Source organism: Fukomys damarensis, unplaced genomic scaffold, assembly GCF_012274545.1.
Source record: "Fukomys damarensis isolate Sample0158 unplaced genomic scaffold, DMR_v1.0_HiC HiC_scaffold_13, whole genome shotgun sequence".
NCBI lineage: Eukaryota > Metazoa > Chordata > Mammalia > Rodentia > Bathyergidae > Fukomys > Fukomys damarensis.
In genome coordinates this window covers 13,797,647-13,815,356 of record NW_022900925.1, presented here as the reverse complement: position 1 = coordinate 13,815,356, position 17,710 = coordinate 13,797,647, and the positions used below count along the sequence as shown (strand labels likewise).

General features: G+C 39.8%; 2 protein-coding genes across 2 annotated transcripts; both read right to left on the bottom strand.

Moving 5' to 3' along the window:
- Positions 1 to 4,611: 4,611 nt before the first annotated feature.
- Positions 4,612 to 5,571, bottom strand: LOC104875032 (olfactory receptor 3A2). Its single transcript, XM_010642400.3, has one exon. The coding sequence runs from the start codon at positions 5,557 to 5,559 to the stop codon at positions 4,612 to 4,614; it is 948 nt and encodes a 315-aa protein (XP_010640702.1). The 5' UTR covers positions 5,560 to 5,571.
- Positions 5,572 to 15,703: 10,132 nt separating this feature from the next.
- On the bottom strand, positions 15,704 to 16,663 carry LOC104874858 (olfactory receptor 3A1). Its single transcript, XM_010642102.2, has one exon. It carries the CDS (start codon positions 16,649 to 16,651, stop codon positions 15,704 to 15,706), a length of 948 nt encoding a protein of 315 aa, XP_010640404.1. The 5' UTR covers positions 16,652 to 16,663.
- Between the last annotated feature and the right edge of the window lie 1,047 nt (positions 16,664 to 17,710).

Here is a 17,710-nt window from a genome sequence, read left to right as displayed (position 1 = left end):
ACTATTTGGTATTTACACATATGACTTATTTATTTCACTTAGGAGTATATCCTCAATATGTATCCGTTTTCCTATGAATGAATCTAATTTCTCATTCTTTATGACTGAGTAGTATTCCATTTTATAGAAAAACCACATCTTCTTTATCCAGTTTCCAACTGATGGGCAGATGTTTCCAAGTTTTAGCTATTACAAAATGTGCTGCTATAAACATGGGTGCACATATATCCCTGTGGTATGATTCTTTTAATTCTTTTGGAAAGATACCCAACAGAGGGATGGCTGGGTCAAATGGAACCTCTAATCCTAGTTCTTTGAGGTATCTCCATATTGACTTCCATAGTAGTTGCACCAGTCTGCACTCCCACCAACAATGAAGAAGGGTTCCTTTCTCCCCACAACCACACCAACATTTGTTGCTGTGTGATTTCTTGATAGCAGCCATTCTTTGTGGGGTGAGGTGAAATCTCAGTGTTGTTTTCATCTGTATCTCTCCAATGACCAGTGATGTGGAATTTTTTTCATATATTTACTTGCTGCTTTTACTTCTTTGTCTGAGAAATGTCTGTTCATTTCAGATGCCCATTTTTGAATTGGGTCTTTATATTTGAAGGGGCTGGTTGTTTTGAGCTCTTTATATATTCTAGATAATAGTCCTTTGTCTGAGGAGCAGATGGTAAAAATTTTCTCCCACATTGTAGGTTGTCTCTTAGTTCTGTTGATGGTTTCTTTTGCAGTGCAGAAGCTTTTTAATAAGATGAGATCCCAGTTGTTGATCCTTTCTGCTAGTTCCAGTGCTACTGAGGATTTGTTCATAAAGTCTTTTCCTATGTCAATGCCTTCCAGAGTTCTGCCTAACTTATTTTCCAGCAAGTTTAGTTTTTCTGTTTTTATATTTAGATCTTTAATCCACTTGTATTTTAATTTAGTGCATGGTGACAGATAAGGATCTAGTTTTAATCTTTTGCAGGTTGAGATCCAGTTTTTCAAACACCTGGCTCTATGGTATTTTGATATAGAGCAAGATGGACTAAGGCTGATGTGTTTATCAGTCCAATGGATACAGCTGTGGAAAGGAGTCTATGAGCTTGGACCTACATTAATAGGACCTTCTCAAACTCAAAGAAAAAGAAAAGAATGAAGTACGTGGGAACAGAATACAGAAGTATAATTACCAAAGGGGTAACATAGCATAATGACAGTATCAGAAGGAGAACCAGAAAAAGAAAGAGAAAAAATAGTAATGGCTGAGAAGTATTCAAAGTTTACGATAGATACCAAACCAGATCTAGGAAATACAGAGAAAACTGAATAGTATGAATGCCAAATAATCTACATATAGAACTGCAAGAAATGAAAAACAAACAAAATCTTGAGAGAAGACGAAGGGAAAAAACCTCACTTTAGGTACTGAGAAAAAAGCCAAGAATATTATTTTGGATGTTGGTCAGAGGGCACACAGAGGATTAAGTCCTGAATTTCTATTTTATAGAAAGGTGTCTATAGCTAATAATACCACATTACATACTTGAACATTGCTAAAAGAGTGGGCCTTAAATGTTTTTAACACATACACACACACACACACACACACACACACACACACACACACACACACACACACACACACACACACACACACACACACAGATAATTATGTGAGGTCATGGCTGTATTATTAGTTTGATTGTGGAAATCATTTCACAATGTATTTTGTTCATCAAAGCACCACACTGTATACAATAAATAAATCTAATTTTATTTGTGAATTATACCTCAGTAAGGCCAGAAAATTTTCAACCATCAGGTTATTAAAAATATATGACATTTATTTATGATGACTCAATGGCAGGGATGTGGATAAACAGACATTATAATAACCTAATGCATCTATAAATTGTTGCAAACCTTTTGGAAATTAAGAGGATGTACACATGTGTGCATGTGTATTTCTTTTTTTTCTTTTTTTTGGTACCGGGGATTGAACTCGGGTCCTTGGGCTTGTGAGCGAACCGCTGAGCTAAATCCCTGGCCCTATGTGTATTTCAATTTTATATTTGTGTTTCCTTTAATCCAATAAAGTCATTATCAGAATTAATCTTAGGGAAATGATTACATAACTTTGGAAAAACAGCTCTTTCCAAATTCATCATATTATTGTTTTTGCAAGACAAACAGAAACAATCCAAGTTAAATTAGTTTAATTAAATAAATTCTTTTTTATGTATTTAATGACATACTGTACTACCATTGAAATAGATAAAGCATAATTTTAATCTTTATCATGTAAAATGTCGTGGGATGTATAGGAAAAACAAGAGATCACTGACATGAAATATTCTTATCATATATGCTTAAAATCTCTGGAGGAATAAACACAAAATTCTTCAGTGCTGTTAACTTTGAATTTTGGTTCAAGGAAGGGACACTTGGATTTCAATCTTGACAAAATGATACCTGAATGCTTCCAGTCTTGGGTATAACGTGTCTGAATAATTTTAAATAAATGTATTTACATGGGGGAACCCTGCAAATGGGACAATTACAAAGGGAACTCTCGGAGGAAATATAATTCTGCATCCCTGCGCTTTACACACATTTGGTAGGTTGGCCCCAAAGGCAGGGAGGCTGAGGACTTGTTGGCTGAGGGTTGCGGAGGGTGAACTCTCAACATGCACATCCTTTTCGCATCTTCCAGTTGTCAGTCTCACTCTATTTGACTGTGTCCATCTCCTAGTCAGAGGAGGCAAAAGAGGAGTTCCCAGATGGCTTCATATCATACCTTCAGGAAAACAAATGATTTTTCCTGGGGGAAGAGGGGCTCTCAACAGCATCAAAGGTGTAGAAGCTGATCATCAGATGGCCACACACTGATGGAAAGTGATTCCATGGGATGAATTTTATTTTATTTTTTATTTATTTATTTTTTTTGGAATGAATTTTATTTTCATCTCCCATCTCTGCTCATTCTTCTTTTATTCTATGCCCAGTTTTTACCTCCCTGGCATTTCTGAAGCATCTTTTTTGCCACCCTGAGTTGTCCTATCCTTCCTCCTTTCCCCATTCTCTCACGGCATCCCTTCCCTCTCTTCTGTCCTTCTTTTTCTTCTGTTGGTACTGAGGGTTGAACCCAGGTCCTTATGTATGCTAGGTACATGCCAAACCACTGAGCTCCATTCCTGGACCATATCCTTCCTTCTTACCTCTTTGGCTCACCATCCTGTTCCATTTCTCTTTGTATCTCCATATTAAAGTTGTTTCCTAGGGAGGCTGGAGAGTGTACAAATTGGGAATGGATGGACGAAGGCTAGATACACATCAAGATGAGTAAATCTTTGGGTTGGAGCTGTACTGATGTATTAACAAAATAAAGTTAGAAAGAGGTATCTCTAAAGGCTGAATAGTTAGAAATAGGATAATGAAAAAGAGAAGGGCAGATAGAAAAAAGATGTAGTGTATATTTGGTAAACATAGGAAATGTTAGGGAGTTATAAGTAGAGATAACAAACTCTAAACCATTTTTAAAGACAAATTTTAATGAACATGTACAACGCCTTTGTATACTTTCAATTAAATAATTAACTAAGTCCATGAAAGAAAGAAGAAAGGGAAAGAGAAGGAGAGAGAGAGGAAGAGAGAGAGAGAGAGAGAGAGAGAGAGAGAGAGAGAGGGAGGGAGCAATAGAGGGAGAGGAGGGGGAAAAGGAGAGGGAGGGGGAGAGGGAGAGGGAACTTCTTAGGACCTGGTTGTAATACAAATACATACTGTTTCAAAAGCTTTATCATATGTTTGAGGAAGGTAAATTATCAAATAAGAGAAAAAGACATGGTGGGAATAAATAAATATATAAATATAAATACTGACCTCTTGTTTTGAAAGATGTATACATCAATGTAATTTCTGTTCATTAGGCCTTTTCCTTATCTAGACTGCTGCTGCCATCTACATAAGCACGAGATTCTTATGAGATAGTAGGGAAAAGAACTGATTTTCTTCAGGTGAAAGGTAAACAGCTAAATGAGAGAATCTTTGGCACTGAGCCAATGTTTAACACATTTTTTCCCCACACTCTGATCTGGAGGAACCGCACACCAACATTAGAAAGATGATTTGCAGTGATGTTCTTAGTTCTTAGACTGTAACAAACCCAGTCTGCGTGGGAACGGCTTTCCACATATTCAGGGTGGCTAAAGCATCCATTCAGAAAGCTGGTAACAGCCACGTATAAGGCAGCCACTGCCCCAGGGTCTTTGCTTGGCAAGATCTAACTTCATATCCTCCATAACTGTTTCTCTCTGTAGTACTTCCTGTTGTGTAATATGCCATATGGGATTCTTATTTACGATATGGAATTTTATACCATGTGAATTTCATGAGTGCAGACGTGTTTATTCTGCTCACCAGTTCTCTAGAAGACTGGGTTGTGGGAGTGATTCAGTAAACATTTGTTGAATAAATAAAAGAAGTAGGCTTTCCTTGGAGGACAAATATATAGCACCAATCCTCAGGCATCAGGAAATGGGAAAAAATGTTGTAGGCCGTTTTTATTACTGTCTTCCTGCAAAATGTTCCTGTCCAGAAAAGGAAGGAAAGGAGGGACCCTATCATCTCTCAGGGCAGTGGCGGTCTCCCTACAAAGACTCGCCTCAGGGCACTCTGAACATCAGGGTTTCTGAGGCTGTAGATGAGTGGGTTTAGCATGGGGTTGATGACAGTGTTGAAAATCCCTACCCCTTTATCCTTGTCTGAAGCCTCCTCTGAACCCAGGCGCATGTAGTTGAAGATACCTGTCCCATAGAAAATGCAAACCACAGTGAGGTGGGAGCCACACGTGGAGAAGGCCTTCTTCCTGCCCTCTACTGAACGGATCTGTAGAACTGCAGCTGCTACATGGATATAGGAACTGATGATGAGAACCACAGGTGTGCCTGCCATTATGAAACCCACAGCAAAGAGCAGCAGCTCATTGAGTTGGGTGCTGGAGCAGGAGAGCTGGAAGAGCTGTGGGAGGTCACAGTAGAAGTGATTGACCTCTTTGGGACCACAAAAGTCGAGGGTAGTTAAGGCAATAGTGTGAGTCAGTGCATTGGTGAAGGCACACATCCAGGACACAGCCACCAACATCCTCTGGACTGTCTGTCTCATGCGGGTGCTGTAGGTGAGGGGCCGGCAGATGGCCAGGAATCGGTCATAGGCCATGGCTGTCAACAGGAAGCAGTCTACACCCGCCAAAAGGTGGAAGAAGAAGAGCTGCGTGAGGCAGGCATCATAGGATATTGTACGCTTGTGGGACACAAGACGACCCAACATTGAGGGAATAGTGACGCTGATGCACCCAACGTCTAGCACTGAGAGATTCCCCAGGAAGAAGTACATGGGGGTGTGGAGTTTGGGCTCCAGCAAGACAGCTGCCAGGAGGCTGAGGTTGCCCCCAACTGTGACCAGATAGGCAAAGAAGAAGAGCACAAACAGAACAGATTGCAGCTTCTCTGTTTCTACTAGGCCTAGTAGGATGAACTCGGTGATAGCTGTCCTGTTAATCCCAGCTTCTGGATCCATTAGTCGCTTTAAGAAAATGTCCTAGGAAGGAAAAAATGAGGCCATTCACTCACTTATTTAACGAAATCCTTTAAAGTGTCTATGTTCAAAGCCCCATAGTGATGTTTCAACCTTTTCAAGTGAATATTTTCTCTCCCTTCAGGCTGCATCTCACTCACTGACCTCATCAGTCACCTAAGGCTTTAATCTTGTTCTTAGTTGAGATGCGCAGTGCTGCCACCACCTCTTCACTGCCACCGTCTTCCACATTAAAAAAGTAGACTATCTGGAAAAATACTTTAAAAGTGGACTTTTTTAAATATAATGAGATTTAGGTCTGGGGATTAGTCTCAGTGGTTCCGGTGCCTGCCTTGAAAGCACAAGGGCCCAAGTTCAATCCTCAGCACCACAAAAACAAAAACAAAACAAATATAATGAGATTTAGATGGAATTTTCCAATTTTCCTCTATAGTATCAAGCTAAACCAATAAAAAATTACAAAAATTAATATATTCAGAGAAACTAGAAAGTGTTTAAAAACATAATCTAATTTTAAAAACTTCTAGAAATAGTGAAGATCGTGTGTGGTAAGAATCAGAGAGAAGGTACCCGTGACTGTGAATGTTTGAAAGATCAGGCAAGTACGTTTCTCCAAAGCGAGAGACCGTACTCTGAAGTGTACATTCAAAATCTCTCGTGTAAGAAATCAACAGTCACTTCTCTATAGTGCAGCTATCTCTATTTCTCTGTGAGTGATTTAAGAACAGAGCAAATGCTTAACTCATTTTATAAAAGTAGCAATATTCATCGTAATACTTTCTGCCTGGGAGGTACCCAGTATTTCTGAAACACAAGTGGATGACTGAAATGTCCCATAAGATCCCAATGAAAGAGAGCAGCTGATATGGATGGCTTCTGGTCATATTGGAATGTGGACTAGACCTTTGTGGATTAGTAGGGCTTAAGGGAGGTATAGTGTAAGTACCAGGTGCAAGATTGTTGCAGGGGACAAATTGTACAGGAGTTCCTCACTGATTTGTTCCTCTTCACATTAACTGCTTCCTAATAATAAGAAAGTGTCCATTTTACAGACAAGTGAATCATAGACAAGACAGAAAACAAGTGAAGTGGCTGTTGCCCACTCTTACATGGCTTGACATGCAGGGCTGTTAATATCAGTAAGATTCCAAGATGACCTCTGACCTCACCTCAGTTGTCTGGAATGTCCTACACAGTCACCTCAGATCTCCTGAGAACACTCCTGCATGGCCACTCTCAAGGCTCCCCTCACCAAGTGGTGACAGCCCTGCTCTGAAACTCCATCTGTTCTTACATACTCTCGGCCATAGTTCAACAAGGTCTTCAGGCGAGAGAAGCTTCTAGGCTGCTTTTTGCAAGGGGGATCTGGGCAGTGCACCAAACTCAGCCAACCTCTCCTATTCACTCATAAAAGTAAGAGACAGCAGACTTCACCTGAGCAAATGAAAACAGAAAAGAAACCTTTGACTATCATCCTAACCTTTCTCCTAAAGTGTTCTTTCTTTTCAGGGGCATTGTTGTACCATGGATAATGCCAAGATTGAACAGCAGCCCCTTCTCTGTTTTGTAAAAGCAGAAGGGCCTGTGGGAGCACTCACCTTGAATGGGCAGAAGATCCAACTAGATTACTCCAGGAAGGAGAGGAGCTGTGGAGTCCCAGTTACCTACCTAGAGAGTAAGAGAGGGGCTGTATGTCTGGAGAATAAACATGGTAAAGCTAGCTGATATCTCCCCTGTCACAAGGCTTTCTGCATTACAGTGTTGTCCTCTGGGTGACTCATAAATGAGCTCTCCAGGGAAAAAGGAGAAGGATGGGGAAAGAGATGTTAAAAGAAACATCTCAAGTTCTTCATACATGTGGAAACAGCATCTAAAACTTTCAAGTACTGAGACTTCCTCGAGCCCTGGCTTTAAGGGTCGGGGATGAGGTCATAATTTTGGGATCATAAACCATGGAGGACTTGTCCATAATGTCAGAGTCTTCCACGAAGTGAGAGGTGCAGTTGGGGACTAGGTATGGTTTCTCAAGAGAGGGTTTTTCTTCCTCCCTCAGATGTAAACCCAAGGTCTTTGAGCAGAGACAAGACAATGTATAGACTTAGCTTGGACATGAGGAGGAAGAGGAGGCCACAAGAGGGAAGTAGGACAGAGAAAAAATTTTCTTGAAACCTGGCTTCCTAAAGAGTTCTCCAAAATGCAGTGCTTTCTCTCTCAGGGCTTTGTTAGGTAGGGGCCACTGGGAGTATGCCACAGGGCTCTTTGGAGATTCTAGTGGTGGAGGAGCTGTAGTGTGCTAGATGGTCTCCTGGGAAGGTATCTATACACATGGTTTTTAAAGCTAGGCCTTTAGAACTTGAGAATGTCACCGATTAATGAAGATGTGGGAGGTTGAGTGGTGATCATCTAACTCCTATTCCCATTAACATATCTTCACTCAACACCCCTCTCCCAAGAGAGTACCCCTTCTTCTTTCTCCAAGGAGTGTAGTGCTATATCACAAAGTTTGTAGCTAGTTTTTACCAGTTATTAGCGGTGTGACTTTGTGTAAGCTACTGAGTGCTTCTGGGCCTCAATTCCACACCTACGAAGTTATCGTATCCTCTACAAGGCAGTGGTATGATCATTAAAACCACAGAATAATTAAATGAAGTAAGATTCATTCAGTTGCTAGTAGAGATTAGACAGTACATCAATGTATGAAGTGATAACCTTAAAGAGTACTTGTTACACTTGGGGTCATGTTCTAAGCACTTTACAATGCTAAAGTCACTGTCAGTTCTCAAAATTTTGTGACATGGACTATAGCAGATAGAGAGATATTCTGACCCACGTCTGCTTAGCCATGGCTGTAGTGGAAGTTCCCTGAAAGCTTGTACTCAATGCAAGCTGACAGTGAAACCTCTTCGTGGGGATCCTTTGATGCCATGAACAGTGGCGAGGGACACACTTTTCCATCTGACCATATGTGGGGCTCAGGAGAACAGTGGCACTTTGACAATGAGAAAAGGAGACAATGGGTAGGTGCCTTACCCTTTTCTTCACATAATTCTGGAGCCATACCATGCTCCTCAGTGAGGCATAGATCTTCTCTCTCTCTCTTGCTGTCTTTATAAACCACGTTTACTCCCTAGAACCATTTTAGAAATAAATACCCTCACCTGTGCTCTTTGAGATGACTTCCTGGTTAAACTACACACACACACACACACACACACACACACACACACACACACACACACACACAGAGGTGGAGGGGAGGGAGAATTTTTACACACACACACACACACACACACACACACACACACACACACACACACACACAGTGCTGGCAGGAATAGGGAGAATAACTATTCTCTGGGTGGAATTGTGGAGCATATTCACCAGTGCTGGGGTAAGCAGTGTTGATGATAATTCCCATCACATGATAGCATCATAATTTCTAAGTCTCACTGGTGGATGAGGTGCAGATAGCAAAATACTGATGCACATTAATGGCATGGGAACCATGGCCACTGTCAAAATTATAAAAATGTGAAGAATAGAGATAGCTTTAGTTAACTTCCTCACAACACTTGAATAAACAGAATAATAGGCCCAAGTCAGCCAACTACCAACCCAGGGTGCATTGTGTAAGCCAGAAACCTTCTGCAGTGACATTTGATGGGCCATGACTCTTTCTCAGCCACATGACTTAGCCACGTGACTTAGTGGTAAGATGGAAACCCTAACCTGGGAGGCCGAGTGCATGGCATCAGAGGTCTCTGTGCCACATTCTCAGAGTTTTCAGTCAGAGGTTTTGAGATGGGAATATTATCCTGGGTTACTGGGTGGGGCCTAAAGGTCATCACAAGTGTTCTTCTAAGAGAGGCAGATGAGTACTTGACTACAGAAGAGGAGAAGGCAAACTGCTGAAGCAAATGAAGATGGGAATGATGTGGCCCCAACCCACAGATGCCAGAAGTCGCTACGACTGGAGACGAGGAATAGACTCTTCCCTGGAGTTTTGAAAAAGAACCAGCCCTGCAGACACCTTGAAGTGAATGAACTATGTAGGACTCATTTTTTTGCCCCAGCAACCATGAAAAAACCCCCAAAATAACCAAAACCAAAAAAACAAAGCTGTTGTTTTAAGCCACTAAGCTTGTGATGATTTGTTACAGCAGCAGGGATGAGCTGATTCACTCACCATCCCATCCTGCTAGAAGAAGAAGCTCTTCCGGTGCATGGAAGAGCAACAGTCAGAGTGGACCCTGGGGGCCAAGACAGTGCGTGGAATGAAGGGTACACAGTGGGACTTAAGTGACAGGCGAGCGTTTTTTTTCACAGCTCAGAATGTAACTTCCTGGCAAGAATGCCTGCAACTCATCCTAATGAAATGCTGAGATGTTTTCTTGAAGCTTGGGGTGAGAAGATGGTGGAGAGGGCAGCAGTGCCTTTGAAAGATCCTGAGGAAGGAGTCGGAAAGCTTAGGGCGTAGGAACTCAGGGGAGCAGAGGAACCTTTGCTTGATGATGTTTCTGCAGAAGGACCTTTACTAAAGAAATAGGAGATGCACTGGTGAGGAGAAAAGGGAAAGAACAGAAACTCTGTGTTCTCTGTCCTATTGTTTTAGATTGTATTTCTCTGCTGACTGGTGATGTTGAACAGCTTCTCTATCTTCTTTTGTGAAGTATTTTTTAAACATCTTTTGTCCACTTTTACTGCACTTTTGGTCTTCCCCCTAGACTTGTAAGAGCATGAAAGTGTCTATCTGGTATCATTTTCCTGAAGAATTTTACAGAATTTCTTGTAGCGCACTTTTGGTAGCAACAAGTGACAAATTCGCTTAGTTTTCTTTGATCTGGAAATGTCTTTATCTGTGGTCAGTTATGTAGGATGTTTTCACTGGACACAGAATTCTATTTATTTTTATTTATTGGTACTGGGGATTGAACTCGGGTCCTTGTGCTTGCAAGGCAGGCTGCGGCACCACTGAGCTAAATCCCCAGCCCGACTTGACAGAATTTTCAAAGCATCTTGGGATATTATATCACTTTCTTCTGTTTCCTGTGATTTCTCAAGAGAAGTCAGCAGTTATTCAGACCATCACTTGCTAGTTTGTAGAATGTCTTCATTCCTTTTTGCTTTCAACATGTTTTCCTTACCTTTGAGCTCCAACAATTGACTACAATGTGGCTTAACATGGGCTTCTTTTGTTTATTCCCATTTGATGTTTAGCTTGTCATACTGCAAATATCTTTCATCAAATTTGGAAAGTTTGGCCATTAATCTTTTGCCTCCTTTTCTTTCTTCTACTGACACCCTAATCCACATTTGCCAGACTTTAAAAATATTATCTGCACTTTTAAAAATCTTCTTTTCTCTATTCTTAACCTTAGATAATTTTTCTTGATCTTCAAGTTTATTTGGTCTTTTTTCTGGCATATCCATTTTGTTGTTAAATATTTTGAATACATTTTTATTTTGGAAATTATATTTTTCAATTTCAAAATTTGATTGTTTCAATAATTTTTTTGCTGAGATTTTGACTCATTGACAATACGTTTTTTGCTTTGAGGACTTAATTTAGGGTAATTATAATAACAGCTTTAAATCTTTGTTAACTTTGATTTCTAGTTTATTTCAGAGTTGGACTTGATAGGTCTCCTTTTTTCCAGAAAGTATGTACCATTTTCTTGACTCTTTATATGTTGAGTAATTTTGGGTTGTATCCTGAACATTATGAATTTGAATTCTGGAAATTTTATATTTGGTTATTTATTGAGTGTTATTTCCTATGTTTTAGCAATTAATTCTCTTAGCAAGGCTTGCAAGCTAGGTTTTCAGGGAGAAGCTCTTCTTTAAACATTTCCATGTGATTAAACACACATGTTATTGTGATAGGACAATCATTATCAGTTGGGAAAAGGCTGGAACATACAGAAATGTAAGCTCTAGTAATGAAATATTTGCCTTAAAGAAGTGTGAAAAGTACTGGAAAAATGTCACCAACAGATTATTTTTACCACATTAAGATGGAAACGTCCTTTCTTGTGACTATGACATAAAACAAAGAAGGTAAAGTTCATAGAAAGGTGAAGCATTAGTGCTCTAAGCCAAGTGAAAGACAAATTGGAAAATGGGGGCTATATTTGTAACACATATGGCAGAGTCACAATCAAAACATGAAGAGTGTCTAGCAATTGTTATAGACGGTTTACAACGTGCAATGTTAATAGTGCAATTTCTGTGTAATAGTTAATTTAATAAATGTTAAAAATTCAAATGAAAAGAAATTGCAAAGAAGAAATGCAGGTGACAAATATATAAATTCTGCCTCATCATACATCATACACACACACACAAAGAAATTCTAATTAGAGCATAATCCAAGAGTTCACTTATTTTTTAAAGATAGAGGATATATCTGTTACATTAGTGAAGTCAAAGATGTGTGGTATCAAGCATTCTCATACACTTCCAATCAAGGTGAAAAATGGCCAACAGTTTTTAATGAAAAGAAAGAGAGTACTTACTAAATTTTAACTTTGTATTTGTATTTCCTTTAGGACACGTACACATTATTTTTATGAATATAAGAAGTAGAAGTAATTTAAAATGTGTGGAAAGGTATATAAATATTGATCTCAGTATTATTGGCAATTGGAAAACTAGAAAATAAATTATACCTATGGGTTTGCTTAAACAGACTATAGTCTGTGCATTAAGGGAAATATTGTATGTCCTTTAAAATGGATAAAAGTTATGAGTAGATTTATACAGAAACTATACTATGTAATGTGGAGAGAGAAAAATACATTAGATAATATGATTTTTTTAAACCAGTGATTGAACTGAGGACCTTGTGCTTGTGAGGCAGGCCGCAGCACCATGTAGCTAAATCCCTGACCTAACAAAACAATTTTGAAAGTGTGTGTGTTTGTATGTGTGTGTGCACACTTGCCTAGATAGCTAAACTCCAAACTATTAACAATAATTAGTTTTTAAAAATGAAGTTGTTGGTTGAGGGATGTAGCTTGGACCTCAAGTTCAATGTCCCCAGTTTGATCCCAGTACCTGAAAAAAAATGACATTGTTTTGACTATCTGTAGCAAGGTGGCAGTTACATCTGGTGCTATTTCAGCTTGTACAACATGATGAATTTTGTCTAATGAAAATATTTTTTAATGATTTCTGTTTACTCCATTATCTTCAATGTATTTATTTACATTTCCAGTATATTAGACATGATTTTGTGTGTCAAAAGGAACACTTTTTTTTTTTGTACCTGGGATCAAACTTGGGGCCTTGTGCATGGGAGGCAAGTAGTGGCACCACTGAGCTAAATCCTGGCCTCAGGAAAACAAATTTTTTCTGTATTGCTGCATAAAACTGATTACAATAATGGAATGTATTGTTTTAGGCATGATTTCTTTTTTTAAAAGGATGAGCATTACAGATTCTTTCTTTGATTTATCTTTTTTCTCATATATTGCCATTTTTATGAAAAAGAAGTATCTAAATAGTAATTCACATGAGCCCGTAAATGTATAGCCCGTACTGTAAAGTTCAAGACACAAAGAGATTTTTAGTTTGGAGAAAAAAAAGGGGAGATAAAGTTCAAAACAAAAGGAATCTCTCAAATTGTTAAAGAAATCCTTTGATCCTGGAAGTTGAATGGAGAGCTGCTATCATTGTCTGAGGTCCTTCTCTGTGACGCTGAACCCAGCTGCTCCATGGCTCTCCAGTGATGATACCAAGGTCGTCATCCCTCGAGGCTTGATATGAATGTCCAGAAGAAAAAAATGGCAGAGACACAAGGGTCTTGGGGGCAAATGAGAAGCTCTGTTTTGTTGCAGTGCTAATTGCTAGAGGTAGAAGTGATGGTGATGTCCATTCAATCTAGCGAAACCAGAGAACATTAGTGTTGGAAGAAAATGATTACCTTTTGTTTCCTACAAAATGTGGGCTCAGAGAAGGTAAAGAATTTACTCACAGTCAAGAAAGAACATTGTGGACGAGGGAGTGGGAAGTGTTAGGGCCGTGTCACGTCACAGGTCTGCTAACAGATTTCCTGACCTTTGTGGAAACTCACTCTTTATACCCCTAAACTTTGATAACTTATAAAGGAGGACGGAAGTCATCTTTCTCATGTCTTTCGACAATGTTAGTAGCCATGAGAAAAAGGCAGGGAATGTGACCTGGGCAGTTAGTCATGGACTTTGATGATGTTTTAGATATAAAGTTGAGTAAAATATGCAGCACTCATTTTCTTGTCTTTTCTCATTTGACAAACCCGCACCTCTGTTTAGAGAAAAGGAAAGTAGTAAAAACTTGGGATCTTGTCTCCTTCTTCTTCTTCTTCTTCTTCTTCTTCTTCTTCTTCTTCTTCTTCTTCTTCTTCTTCTTCTTCTTCTTCTTCTTCTTCTTCTTCTTCTTCTTCTTCTTCTTCTTCTTCTTCTTCTTCTTCTTCTTCTTCTTCTTCTTCTTCTTCTTCTTCTTCTTCTTCTTCTTCCTCCTCTTCCTCTTCCTCTTCCTCCTCCTCCTCTTCCTCTTCCTCTTCTTTCTTCTTTCTTCTTTTGTTTTTTGGTACCAGGGATCGAACTCAGATCCTTGTTCTTGCGAGGCAGGTGGCAGAAACATTGAGCCAAATCCCTGGCCCTTTTCTTCTTAATAGAAAGGATGGAACACAATAATGGCTCCAGAGATGCCGGAATTGTCTATCTCTGGACAACATAAAATGGGAAACCCACATCTCCAATCTCTGACCACTAATTTTATCTCCCTACTTTCTTCCTCTGTTCTTATAACAGTTTCATGGCATCTTTTCAAATTTTTCCATTCTTTCTCATCTCCCACTCTATGTCTGTACCCTATTTGGTCTTCTCCAATATGTTCATTATTTCTCTTCAGTTCCTGTTGCTTGCAGTTCTATCCCAAGTTTGCCCTATTCTCTGTTTCATTTTAATTCTCCCACTAACTCTCTACTCTCCAACACTCTTGTTTCATTTTCTACTTTTGCATCCTTTCCCTTCCTCTTCCTCTCTCTAGCTTTCCAGTTGTTTCACCCACATAAAATAGCATGGAGAAGCCAAATCACAGGTGCAGGTCAAAGAAAAGTTTTGGAGAAATGAATCAAGAATGATCAGTGGTATGACAGAGTTACCCAAAAGGATACTCGAGGGAAGATACATCTAAATGATGACCACACTACAGCCCAAGAAATTGAAAGCAAGATGAGATAATGTATAGCCTACAGTCCCCTACTGATTGGGTATTTAGGGTGAGGTATTGCTATATGAATTACATTTATATTTAATTATACCAGCTAGGAGGTTCGGTTACTCAGAGTGAGAATTTAGAGGAGAATTTCACATTGAATAATTTGAAGTTTTTGAAATATGGGGACAGATAGATGAAGAAATTTCATTTTTGTATCATAAGACATAGTATCACATGTGAAAGTAACTACTTTTGGTTTTTTGTTTTTTGGAACTGGGGATTGAACTCAGGTCCCTGCACTTGCAAGGCAGGTGGTGGAACCACTGAGCTAAATCCCTGGCCCTTATAGTATCATATGTGAATGAAGTTTTAAAATTTAAAAATATACCTGTGAGCTGCCTATAGGTGTGTTGTTCTTTATAATTACAGAACACTTAACCAGCTTCCTTCCTGTCTACTTCCTCTACATCCTATAGAAAGACCTATTTTTTTACCTATAAGCCTATGTTTTAAGGACAGCTCAATCATAATGATCTTGAAGGAAAAATAGGGACCCTCCCTAGGGGTGGTTGTTATGGTAGTGTTTTGGGGTATAGTTGGAAACCCAGGCTGTAACTGACCAAGGAGTCATTTCCTCTGTGGCGTGAACCTATAAGCATTCACAACTTCCTAGGTTTCACCTCTTCTCAGAAAATAATGACACAGTAACTGAAATTGTAATTTGACAAAAGGAATGATGGTAGGACCTCTATACTCATTGGCTATGATTGGGTAGAGGACTTCTTTGGGATATAATATTCCCATAAAAGTCCTCCTCGAGCTCAAGATAGAAGAAGTTCTGGCCATTTGTTGTAGACCCTAGCTCTAGAGGATGTTTTTCTTAAGTCCAAAAAGATATAGGAAGCAAAGGACTCTTGAACTCTCCTCAAGCCAGTGACCGCCTCCCCAGGAGCACCCTCCAGAGGGCAGTCTGCACATCAGGGTTCCTGAGGCTGTAGATGATTGGATTCAGCAGGGGATTGATAACAGTGTTAAAAATTCCAACAGCTTTATCCTTATTGGAAAGTTTGGTGGAACCTAGTCGCATGTAGTTAAAGATACCTGACCCATAGAATATGGCAACTACAGTGAGGTGGGAGCCACATGTGGAGAAGGCCTTCTTCCTGCCCTCAGCAGAGCGGATTCGAAGGACTACAGCTGCTACATGGGCATAGGAGGTAACAATAAGAGCCATGGGGGTACCTGCCATTATGAAACCCACAGCAAAGAGTAGCAGCTCATTGAGTTGGGTGCTGGAGCAGGAGAGCTGGAAGAGCTGAGGAAGGTCACAGTAGAAGTGATTGATCACATTGGGGCCACAGAAATTGAGTGTGGAGATGGCCACAGTGTGAGTCAGTGCATTGGTGAAGGCACACACCCAGGACACAGCCACCAACATCCTCTGGACTGTCTGGCTCATGCGGGTGCTGTAGGTGAGGGGCCGGCAGATGGCCAGGAATCGGTCATAGGCCATGGCTGTCAACAGGAAGCAGTCCACCCCAACTAGCAAATGGAAGAAGAAGAGTTGTGTGAGGCAGGCTGCGTATGGAACTGTACGCTTGTGGGACACAAGACGATCCAACATCGAGGGAATAGTGACACTGATGCACCCAACGTCTAGTACTGAGAGGTTCCCCAGGAAGAAGTACATGGGGGTGTGGAGTTTGGGCTCCACCAAGACAGCTGCCAGGATGCTGAGGTTGCCCCCAACTGTGACCAGGTAGGCAAAGAGAAAAAGTACAAGGATAATTGACCATAGCTCTGGTGTCTCCACTAGTCCTAGTAGGATGAATTCGGTAATGCCTGTTCCATTAGCTCCAGAGTTTGACTGCATGAGTTCCTACAAAGAAACATTAAAGAGGAAAAAAAATCAGCCCTCTTGATTAGTTTATTCGTTAGAAAAGAAGAAACACACTTAAAAAAAAAACGTGTCCAACTCTGTTCTAAGTTTCCTCTCTGCAGCTAGGTAAGGCATTTTCTACTCCCTAGGTCACACTATACATCTCTCTTGCTACATTTACCTCAATACCTTTGCTTTATCCTCAGGTACAAGCATCAGTAACATTAACACTCTGGTCCTCCCTTCTCCTATCTGAAAGAATCTCTTTCTAGGGATTATAGAACAAGGCTTTTTAGGAAAAATGAATAAGCAGAAAGTTTACTTCTGCTTTCAATTTATCGGAGTAAATCTGGTACTTTCTCATCTCAGAATTTATCCCTTACCAAACCAAGCAGAAGAATAAACACAAATTCTGTCTTCAAAGAAATTATTAAATATCCAAAATCCCAATGCATAAGCCAGAAGGGAAGGCTTCAATAAGAGTGGAGTTTAAATAGAAGGGTGGCAAGAAACAGAAAGTGAGAATCCATAGCCACAAAGATGAGATACGTACAATTCTATGAAGGAAAAGGGAAACCAATGAGAAACAAAGCCCAAAGTCCTTGTTTGCAATAATGATAGCAGAGTACATTATCTGTGATCCTGAGGTGGAGTTAAGAATCAGAGATAGAGCTAAATGAAGAATCAAACCCAGGTAGGTTGTAGTTGCAGGCTACAGATAAGGAATGAGACTAAAGGAGAGAGGAAAACACACTGTAGTGGTTCTACAGTTACCCACCTATGTTGACCATAAACAAGTAAATGCTAAAATATTTTACTTCCAACTTGGAATCACAAAAAAGGTTCCTTTTTGCCTGAAACATGTTCTCAGCCTCTTCTAATGCAAGTGACTTACGAAAATCTTGTTTAGTAATAAGCCACTTCAGAAAAGAATGCAAAAACTAAGCATAAGATCTATACAAGGATACAAGGTCTATACAAGAAAAAGGAAGGAAACAAATAAAAAGAAGCCAAAATTCACTCCATAAAAGAAGATGGAACAGATGAAACAGA

Excerpts from the sequence above, each read along its gene's own strand:
- LOC104875032 (XM_010642400.3), bottom strand. The coding sequence starts at position 5,559 with ATGGATCCAGAAGCTGGGATTAACAGGACAGCTATCACCGAGTTCATC.
- LOC104874858 (XM_010642102.2), bottom strand. The coding sequence starts at position 16,651 with ATGCAGTCAAACTCTGGAGCTAATGGAACAGGCATTACCGAATTCATC.